The sequence below is a fragment of the Nasonia vitripennis genome (assembly GCF_009193385.2).
Source record: "Nasonia vitripennis strain AsymCx chromosome 1 unlocalized genomic scaffold, Nvit_psr_1.1 chr1_random0013, whole genome shotgun sequence".
Classification (NCBI taxonomy): Eukaryota; Metazoa; Arthropoda; class Insecta; order Hymenoptera; family Pteromalidae; genus Nasonia; species Nasonia vitripennis.
Genome location: NW_022279601.1, coordinates 936,090 through 947,713, shown reverse-complemented (window position 1 = coordinate 947,713; position 11,624 = coordinate 936,090). Strand labels below are relative to the sequence as shown.

Below are 11,624 nucleotides of genomic sequence, written 5' to 3'. Positions count from 1 at the left end.
ATGGATAATATTGTGAATTTAAGAAAAGTTTCACATTACTTATCTCACAATGATCAAATCTACTCGTATTTGCATTTCTTACAGCTTTTTTCTTTGTTTGTAGTCCGAGAATTACAAAACGAGGTTTCTCCAGTTGATTTGAAGTTTTCACTGTCCAGACGTGTCTATTCGTGCTTGGGAGAAGAGGATATTCAAATATCTCCCAAGAACGAAAACTGTTGAAGGAATCCTAGTTGGATGGTCGGTGAGGAGAACTCGTAAAAAATTAGGCACTGATATTCTTGTTGTAACACTCTATTTATTTGTTAGATGTATAACTCGGGCGACGGAGCTGTTGCTGCGAGAGCGGTCGGCAGGAGAGAGAGAGTACTTTGCAGAGCACGCGTGAGTACCTAGCGCTGCCCGCATAGTGGCGCTAGATTATCCCTGTAGTCTACTATAGACGGCAAGCGGCGCGAAGACTCGCCAACACTCCCTCCCTTCGGGGCGCTTGTCCTCCTGTACGTCTGCGTTTTTACTCTTTGAACTTTACTCTGAATTAGTTTCTCCTTGGTTTCCTGTATCTGAAATATGTACAAAAATTCTTATTCGTCTGATATATATATATATATATATATATATATATATATATATATATATATATATATATATATATGTGCGCCCGTTAACTTTCCGGGCCAAAATTTGATATTTCGGTTGACTTTCCGGGATGTTGTTGATTTTCCGGGAAGGCCAGGAAAGTGTACATAAGTATTTTGACTTTCCGGGCATGCCCGGAAATAATTTATACTAATTCCGGGACTGCCCGGAATATGTACAAATTATTTCCGGGCATGCCCGAAAATTATTTATATATATTCCGGGACTGCCTGGAAATTGTAGCAAAACTGTTGCTTTTTCATTGCAAACTTCAATCCCTGTTTGAAAATTAATTGACTACTGTTAATAATTAATCATAATATTATCAGAAGTGTACCTACTTAGAAGAAAAAAAATTTTGTTAGCAAAGAGAAATGTCTAAACATTTAGGTTTAGAGTGGGATTCTACGTTATATAAAAAACTTTTATTAGGCTTGAAAAAATATCAAGCTGATTCAACTGCAAAAATAAGTGATGTGCTAAAATATAAGTTAAAGGAAATATCTCAAGAAATTTACCCTGTGTATGGAAAAGAAAAACAATACCGGGAAAATGTTGAATATTTTATAAACAGTTATTTGGAGAAAATTATTCTTGATTGTTCCTGTAAGTTTTTTTCCATTCTCTTTCTAAAAAAAAAATCTTTGAAATAATTGATAATAATTACCGTTTTGATTATTTTTTCTTTTTATTTTTCACACAATAGTAATCGAACAGCATGATGTTATTGCTCCTAGACTTGAAGAGTGGAATTGTTATAAAAATAGTTTAATAGATGTGATGACAAGCACAGACATTTTTCCTTATTTTCAAAAATGGATGGAATCAGAAAAATTCAAATTTTCAATGAAGATTAAAGAAGATGTTCTAATAAAAGTATATAACCTTCCTTCAGAAGAACCAAAAGTTCTTTGTATGGGTAGTAAAAAATCAAAGAAAAAAGTGTACGATCAGTGGATGCTAAAAAAATTAGAAAACATGCTTAATAATAATAGAGATGAAATCATCACTGCTGCAAAGGAACACATTACATCTAACAATATTGGTAAGTATAATTTTTTATACTATACTTGTTATTCGACATGCACTTCACTTTGTGATATTTTTTATCACTTTAAACAATTATATACATTAAACTATTATTTAGACTTTTTTTTATCCATTTCTTCTATTCTTAAAAAATATATTTGAACACGATAGTTAAACACAATTGGCCTATATGTTATAGTATGGTATAACAGTTATTTATGATGAGAAGAAAGGTTTTCTTCTTTTTGATTCTATCCCTCAGTGTATGATTTTTAAAGGATCATATGGAAGAGTTTATCGATCTCCCCGAGGCAGGTATTTTGAGTTTTTAATTATGTTGTTGTGCTATTAAAGTAATTCTTGACACACATTTGATAATCATTTGACCTGAATATAGAATTTTTCAGCTATTCATATTGCAAAAAATAAATCTTGTTAAAAAAATTACAATAAATCTGAGAATAACTGTCAGAAATAAACCTTTTTTCATTTAAAATTAACGTTTTTTTTAGAATATTTTATCATGCTTAAATGTTCCGATTATTTACTTGTAGAGGCTTTATCGTTTACTGTATACAGTACTCACTATAAATATGTGAAATATACTACAATTTATGTAGTTAATAAATATTTATTCATGTACACGGTTGTCTATATGCACACAATGTGATAGAAATATTAACTTATATTCATTCGTAAGTAAAGAATAATTGAAATTTAATTAAATTATACACACACACATAAATATTGAACTTTCACTTTAGATTATTTCATACTACATTTTGTTATAGTAATTTTTGCACTGTATTCCATTACATACTTGATCAATCCTATGTGCACCATATTTCAATATGTACATTGGCAAATTTACAGGCGTATTAATTATTGCGTCATGGTTTTTTCAACATAAATTATTACTGCAACTTTATGTGCTTTCCACTTGCTGTGGAAAGCACATAAAGTAGACTGACTTTAAAAACTTTAAAGTTGTACCGTTGTTACTGTTGATATATCAATAAAATTAAACATATCAATTCTAATTATAGTCCATAAATGACTAAAAAAAATTTTTGTAAGGCTAGAGGGTACGTAGGAAAAAAATAATAAGCATTTTAGTTTTTCCTTATTTAACAAGCACTCTTATGGGAATTTCATTTCCAGTGTTTTAAAATTGATGAGAACTATGATTAGGTAGGTATAAGTATTAGGAAGAATTGATCAAAAGCAAAAAAATTGTACTTAACCTTAAAAAGTAATAATCAAATCAGCTTTTGCATGGAAGTTTTTATTAATAATTAGGACGAATAGAATCATTTAACCCTTATACACAATTATTATTTGGTGTATGTTCTTTTTTGCAGCTACTTCACTATATAGGCACGTAAAAACGTTTTCATATTAAGTATAGCTTTCTAAATAAAATCTAAATAAAACTTAAAATCAGAAATCAAGAGCAGGGTAGCATAGTGCTTAGTACAATGAATCATTATGTAAAAAATTAAAGGTCGACTATAGGCTATCAGATTTTTTTGGCATTGGGAAAACATACTGTAGTTAGCGACTCCAGAAAACCTTGAATAACCTCCAACTAGCCTTAATTTACTTTATAACATTAATATAAATTAGTAAGTATTAGCGAAACTAGAAGTCAATCAGACTTACAGTTTTTTTGGCATTGGAAGTACAAAATGTCCTGTGGCGACATTGCGAAACTTTAGATCAGGCCACTCCTTAATATGAACTAAAAAATAAACTCAAAAATCAAAATAAATCTCCTATGCACAGAATAATGTAAAAATGCATAAGGGTTCCCGAAAAGTGCGACTTTTCGTTATAGCATAACACATTTAAACACAAATTTGTATATGTTCAACATTACAATTAAAGAAAAATATAAATTTAATCTAATTTTAATATATGAAACCGTAAGTATTTCATTAAAATATCATAATACTTTAAAATTAAGTTGCACATTTTTTTTAAATCGGATTCCTTTTTCAAGCTTGCTATTTACAATCACTATTCAATCTTTTATCAATTTATTGAAAAATATATTATAATATTAAACTGCGTTTTACTAAAATATATACATTAAATATAGCAGAGCAACATTCATAAGCATCGGATAAGTAAATGAAATTTTGTATGATTTGAATTCATACTGAATTGATTAAAAATTTAGTAGATTTCAGCATAAATCAATCTAATGTATAGTGGAATAAACCACTTTTAATCCCTGAAAAAAAGATTCATGAGGGAAAATTACAAAATCAAACTAAATTATTTAAAATTTTGTTTAGTAATATTTGGTAATATTACATCTAATTTTACCATGCTAAAACATAGATTACACCTACTGACCCATTGAGACACTCAATGCAATGTTTTGAGAATTCGTTTACTATCCGTAAGATTCCAAGTGAACCAGTGGTTCTTTTGGGCTAAAATTTTAGAAGGATACTTTGTACACTTGTAGTTTCGATATGAATGCAGGGATTCTGATTTCAATACTTACAAAATGTTTGGCAATGAAAATAGTGAATTTTTTCCTGTTTTTCCGCTTATTATGCCACCTTTTGTTTATAAAATATTTTCTACTCATTTAAATTAAAATCCCTGCATTCATACCAAAAGTATAGATTTACAAAGTGTCCTCAGTTGTATTTCAGTGCACGCTACTAATTGTAAGTGTGCACCTGCAGCATAGTATTCGTCTTCTTGTAGCTGCCTGGCTCTCCTCCTAAGGGTTCGTACTTCCTTGGTGCTAGCTTCTTCTATCGCTGGAGTTTTCATAGAGTCCTTAGCAACTCTTTCACACACTTCACTGAATATGCAGACTAAGCCATGGGTTTTGAATAGTCCATAATTAACCTACATAATGTTGATAGACCAGGAAGTTCCAGGGCACGAAATGTAACTACTGATCTTTTGTTGTTCTCCCAAGTATGGTTCTTGACGCCAACTCTCTTGCAGGAGTTGAAAGCTGGCAATTGACCACACTCAATGCACACTAATTCAATCTTAAATCCTAATCCTTGAGCTCTGGACTCGTCAAGTTTAACTTTGGCATGGCATTGGCGACAAATCAATAGTTCCACAAGCTCAGGAAATAGAATATGTTTATATCAAACAATTTATTCATGACCTCAGAGGTTTCTTGCGCTACGAGAGTTTCTTTTTTTTTGCTGATCTTAAAGGTCTTGATTTTTTGCTAGGTTTATCCTCACTAGATAGTCCTAAAAAATCTTCTTGGCCTCTTCTTGCCTCTTCAGTGAGAGTACTTCTTATTCATATATACTCGCAAACCTGCCCTTACATTTTCACACAAAACTTAATTTTACACTTTGTTCAAAAACATTTCACTTTACTACTCTGCTTTTAAATAAACACTACACTATTTTTTCTCTTTAGGGTTATCAGCTATAATACCCAAAAGACACTACACTTATCACAAACACTACTTAAATTAATAAAAAAAAAAGCTTTTGAAAAATATCAGCTGTTATTATGCAGTTAGGTATCAGCTGTGTTTACATAGTGTAAATCACATCCCAGTACTTTAGCAGCTATTTTAAAATATTTTCTGCCTGTTAGCAGGCACCGCGGAACGGTCGCTCTGTCTTTCTCCGACACATTGAATCTAACCAATTCTACAGGTGGCGCACAGTACGAGCACAGTATTTGAATTTAACTATTTAAGTAAATGTCCCTATATTTTGATCGGAGCTAGCTAGGATGATATACATGAGAAAGGAAATTAGAAATTTATCTTCAAAAAACACATAAATAAATTCCAATCCATACGCTCAAATTTATTCACTGAAATATGTACATTCGCGAAGTATTATACGTATAAAAACGGTTAAAAATGGTTAACGTGATAAAATACGATAAAAATCGATATAAGTCGATAAAACTCAATACGAAAAATTACAATTGAAATTGATAGGATTTCAAGAAGATCATGGTCTATCGATTTCAATTTTAATTTTTCGTATTGAGTTTTATTCAAGAAGATCATGGTCTATCGATTTCAATTTTAATTTTTCGTATTGAGTTTTATCGACTTATATCGATCTCTACCCTTTTGAAAAAAATGACGTCATTAAAAATTGACTGATCGCGCAATTAATCGCGCGACTGTATTTTGTAATAAAAAAAAAATTGTTTAAAATGCAAAATCAATAAACGAGGTTGCCAATTTAGGTGTTACCATTTTCTTTCTAAATTATATGGATTAGGACAACTAATAAATAAAAACCTTTATCTTTATTGAAAATTATTGGTCCCTCCCCAAACTAGAGTACTACTTATTACTTTTCATTAATGACAAAATATTTATTTTACAGATCTAAATGAAAAAATCGAATGTGAAAATCTCTTGAACTCATCTGATGTTCAAAACACTACAATGTAAGTATCAATAGGTTTAATATATATTCTATAATAACTTATTAGAAGATTAGTATTATAAGGCTTAAAAATTGTCAGTTATTCTTTATCTTTGAAATTACTTACCATTACATGCACTCTGCTTGGATTGATTTTTGGTAATACCACATGGTAAAAACATGTTCTATTCAATAATATTATTTATATTTGTTAGCAAGAATAGTAGTAATACTCATTTCAATTTCTTTTCTAAATTAAATACCACGTACTTATTACGCGGTGATCAAGAGAAAACTATTAAAGTAAAGTAAAGTAAACCACATAAATAGTTTTTCTACTTACGTGTGCAAAGTTCGATTTTACGAACATATTTGCGTTTGCAAAGTGTCACTTTCCCACACGCTCAAATGAGCATCCGGAAAAGTAGTTGTGCGCGCTCCTCTGTATGCACTCGCTTCGCTCGTGCACGTTACTTTCCCGCATGCTCAGCTACATTCACACATGCTGTTCTCAGCACCTGGAATAGTGACACTTGGCACCCAAAACCGTTTGCAAAATCGAAAATTGTGCACATCAGTAGGAAAAATATCGAAAGATACTCGTGCTCCAAGTAGGTGTACCCACACTTGCTCTTGTGTCACCCTTGCTTCGCTCGAGCTAGTGTGCACTTGTATCTTAATGTACTATTACACATGTTTTAGAACGTGATAAAAGTACGTATAAACCTCGCAGTAGTATGCAATAGGTTTCATTATAACTTCATATAAGAAAACAAAACAAGCAAAACTAACTATATTGAAAAAATTATATTTTAAATCTTTCATAGTTAATAATAATAAATAAATTATATTAGAGAAAATAATGACATAATCTTGTTTCTAATTAAAAACGAGGAAAAAATTTTCCCGGCAGAAAAAAATTATGCCTAATTTTTAAATTGCATGACAAATTATATAATTTCATAACATTAAAATTATAAAAAATCATAAATATATATTAAAAACAATATTTTCTTATATAATTATTCCACATTATAGAAATCAAAGATGTCTGACTCAAAGTACACATCAATTCGCTTTTGCTGATGATATTGCTAACTCATTGGTTATTGATATATTTTATCTGAACAAAAAGACTCACAAAATAAATCAGAACATTTTGGGTGAATTAGCTACCGATAAGAATTTCAAAGAAGAGATTAAGATGGCAATTAACGATTTTCGTACACCTATATCAGACATAACTAATAATTTATTAGTTATAATAAAGCGGCATTTTAAGAATATAAATATTCCAAAGAAAATGCTGGAACGCCAACTAAAATCATATTTATTGATAGTAAAACCAGATTCTGGATTTGCAGTTCAGATATGTAATAGGTTTGTATATGTGATTTTTATTTTGTAGATAATAGACTTTTATGCATAAACAAATCTGTTTTGTAATACAGATAATTATCTTTTAATCCTATATATATATATATATATATATACACACACATAAATACTACCCTACTAAAAAAAATCACAAATTTCAAAAACTTCAAGACGCTTAGACTTCCTGACTTAGACGCATGCGCACTACATGATCTAATCACATAATGTCTATCTTGGCTTCACAACCCCTGCTAGAAAACGTCGATTGAAGTCGATTGAAATGCTATCGATTTTAAAACTAATTCTTGATACTAATTTTCACAAATCAACACGATTGTTTTCACGATGTTAAAATTGATTGAAATTGATTAAATACGACTGAGATTAAAATTTTGATAAATTGGTTTGATCGTTTTGAATCGGTTTCTATAGATTTCAACTTGAAAACTATCGAATTGAATTGTAAAAATCGGTAACAAGAATTAGTCTCAAAATCGATTCAATTTCAATCGACTTGAGTTCTTTTCAATCGGCGATTTTTGCAGGGTCATCCGGTCTGGTCATGACGTTTTTATATGTGGATCAAACATTTTTTTCAGAAGGGTACGTATTCTATATTGTGCAATAGATTGGATTCTTAGAAGCTTTCAATTCACTTTATGATCCAAAATGTGTACACACTTTCAATAAGTCATTTGACATCTAAAACAATATACATAAAAAATTGATGATTTCACAGGTATTCTAAAAATATCAATCAAGGTGTCACAATATGCGCTACGAAGTTTTGGCCCAAAAATGCCATTTTGAAGTATTTGAATGGATATACAACAAAATTAACTAAAGAAGAGTTAGAGTATTTAATAAACGCTAATTTAGATTTTTCAATTATGTCTGGAACAAGTACCTCAGAAAATCAAAGAATGTGGCTAGGTCCTGGGTCATATGTTAACCACGACTGTGAACCAAATGCGAAATTATATACATTAAAAATGAACGGAGAACTCTGTCTTCAAGCTACAAAGAATATACATGTCGGAGATGAAATAACCTGGAATTACGGATTAGAATATTTCGGGACAGGCGAATGTGAATGTATGACATGCAAAAAAGAAAACAAAGATGCAAAAGGTAAATCTGGCAAATTTTTTAAAGTATATTTTAACATAAGTTCGACAAAACTATTGTATCCCTTTGTGTAAGAAAATATTGCTCTTTTGACAGGACGTCTCGTAGTCGTCATAAACTCATCTCTCTTATTATTAAGTAACACGCGCACGCTTCGAACAAAGAATCCCGAACTTACGACCTATAGGATATATCCAAAGCCTACTTTCTCCTCTCAGCGACTCCTCTCGTTGCCTCTTGACTTCATCCTCCCGTGTTTGTCAATTTCTCCCAGCTACCTTGTTGCCTTGGTCTTTAATTTTATTTTCTTTGTACTCCCTCTTACCGGCTTATTTTCCTCAAAAATACTCCTCGAAACCAATGACTTGAATTCCCAATAAAATCTATATCCCACAATAAATATGGCACAAAAACATGAACGACCTAGCAGGTCTGATGCCAAGATCATAATGACTGCGCAAGAAGCTCTTCAGGGGTTCTCCACCAATTCCTGCATTCCTATGGCCCTTTTTCCATCTGAGTAGATGTTGGGGTCGAAATCAGTCGCTCACAATACTCCAAGGACTTTGCTCGTGGCCGCGCACCTTATATCCGGTCGATCAGGCCGCACTGAGTGGCAAAGTGTACGCGCGCACATTCTTTCTCTCTCTCTCTCTCTCTCTCTCTCTCTCTCTCTCTCTCTCTCTCTCTCTCTCTCTCTTTCTCTCTCGCACTCACATTCTCACTTCGCTTTCTTCAATTCTGAACTCGCGGTGATGAGCAAAACAGGCACCGTTGCATCCTTTACTTTAAAATTGAACAGTCAATCACACCCGCGAAGAGTCGACTTTTCGCGCTGACCCTGCTTGGAAATCGAACGATATTTTCTTATAGTAAACAAAAAATATGAAACTTCTTCATGATCAACGAACCAGTATATTTAAAATAATTTTTCTTTAATTTTCAATTCGCAGTACCAAATTTATTAAAATTACTTTTTTCAGCTCCAGCTCTTCAAATTAAGACACCCGCAACTCTAAAGAATGCAGTTGTCGTACTTGATCGATTATCTAGACAGCAGATGAATAAGTCGAATAATAGTATGGATCGTACATCGAATGCATCGTCAGAAGTAGTAAATAGTAGCTTCTCAGACTTATCAATGAATACTATCAACGAAATTTTAGGAATAAATTAGTAATATTATAGTAAAAAAAGTTGTAAATAAGATCATTTTGTAAGCAAAATATATTATTGTAATTACAATGGATTTATGTTCTTTTTATCAATACTTACCAGTTTATAAATATCGAACACTTTTCTGCAATTACACGATTCTTGATCCTAAGATCATAGAGATCCCAAAACCTATCTAATTGATTCTAATAATTAATTTCTCAAATCCACAGAAATAATATCAACTTTTAGGCTCATTTCTTCTTAATATATGTATCGATAGCTATTTATTTGGCGATATCAAGAGTTATGCAGACTATGTCAAATGCTCAATTGTTTTGTATAAATAAATAAAAAAACATCGCTAAGAGCGAAATGTTTTGCACTCGTCTATCTTCTAAATATAGATAAAAAACATGCCAAGTATGACAGAAAATGGCAAAAAAGTATAGGGGTATTCGATTGAAAAGTATGTACGATAGTTTAAATAGCCGCGATCCTATTTGAGTGGGTGGAATTGTCGGCGAAAAGTCGATGAAGGATTTTTATGCGATTTGAAAATCAGAACGGTTTAGTAACTCCCATGCTGCCGAATCAAAAGCAATTGCAAAAGTGTCGGAATCGTATAAGTGTATTAGACTGAGGAGTAAGTACGAATAGCTTAAATGGCCAAGGTCCCGATTAAGTAGGTGGAATAGTTAGCAGAAAATGGCTAAGGATCTTTACCTAAATCAATGTCCCTCAATATGTGTAAGAAGTTGAGTATTTCTCATAAATATAGGTGAGTCTATTCGAAAAAGATTCTTAGTACAAGATTTTATTCATATAGAAAAAACTCGGTTATCATACCTTGATAAACGGCTTATAATTAATGTAAAAATAAATAACGTTAATATAAATACATAGCTTTTTATAGATTAAGTAAAAGCTTTAATCTTAACTTATGTCGTCAATATTAGCGATCATTTACTTTTTCATTAAAAAAATTATTATAAGAAGTTGCTAATCAGACATAATCCTATGGCTCTGAACAAAAGTGAAAAATCAGTGATCTTTCATAGATTTAGGTGATTTGTATCAGGATATGTTTCTCTGTAAACAACTATATCCATCCCTAAGACAATAATGGTAAAAGTGCAAAAAAGCCGACCTATCTAACGTTGATCTATCCGCTAGGTGAATGCCGTTGGAGGGGAGGGCTGGCGATAATGGCAATTTTAATCCGTAGTCTTATAGGAAAGGAAGAACTGGGTTGCCCGTGGCGCCCGCTTGTAATATTTTGCTTCCATAAGATTTAACATGGGAAGGAAGGATTAAGTGAGGGCGCTACCATTTACGCACCCAGCGGATAGCTATAAAATAACGCTAAAAAATAAATATAGCCTCCAAGGTCAGGGTGAAGAATGCTTATCGATTAATTACGTATCTAATTACATTTATTTAATAAACAAATACTAATAAAATTAGAGTAAATAGCTTAAAACATCTTAATCAATGGTTCTGGAGTAGCGTATAAAATAGATTGCATTTAACAGATTCAGTTGATTGTTCGATTAGAAAAAAAAACAAGCGGCTAATCACACCTAAATCTAAGTCTCTCAGTATGCGTAAGAAGTTAAAAGTTTCTCAAAGATATAGGTGAATTTTCAAGTATTAATAAGGTTGAAGCAAGCTGCATATGATACCTTATTATTTAGATATAAAACACGGTACTAAAAAAATCGCTATATATAGATTTAGTTAATTGTTTAATCTCGACTCATTTCGTAAGTGATAGCATTTATCTACTTTATTAGTGTAAGAACCATTTTAAGAAGTTGCTTATTATACCTAAACCTATATCTCTAATCAAGAGTAAATATTAAATTATCTATCATATATTCAGGTTATCGTAGAAGGATATGA

The 11,624-nt window shown here is 31.5% G+C and overlaps 1 protein-coding gene across 1 annotated transcript; it reads left to right on the top strand.

Moving 5' to 3' along the window:
- The first annotated feature begins 646 nt into the window (after positions 1-646).
- On the top strand, positions 647-9,813 carry LOC107981583 (histone-lysine N-methyltransferase KMT5B). Its single transcript, XM_016987705.1, has 6 exons — positions 647-1,245; positions 1,346-1,684; positions 6,018-6,081; positions 7,098-7,439; positions 8,176-8,567; positions 9,548-9,813. The coding sequence occupies exons 1-6, from the start codon at positions 1,014-1,016 to the stop codon at positions 9,739-9,741; spliced, it is 1,563 nt and encodes a 520-aa protein (XP_016843194.1). The 5' UTR covers positions 647-1,013; the 3' UTR covers positions 9,742-9,813.
- The last annotated feature ends 1,811 nt before the right edge of the window (positions 9,814-11,624 follow it).

Coding starts and splice junctions, on each gene's coding strand:
- LOC107981583 (XM_016987705.1), top strand. CDS start 1,014: ATGTCTAAACATTTAGGTTTAGAGTGGGATTCTACGTTATATAAAAAA. Junction 1,685..6,017: donor CATTACATCTAACAATATTG/GTAAGTATAATT, acceptor TTTATTTTACAG/ATCTAAATGAAAAAATCGAA. Junction 8,568..9,547: donor AGAAAACAAAGATGCAAAAG/GTAAATCTGGCA, acceptor TACTTTTTTCAG/CTCCAGCTCTTCAAATTAAG.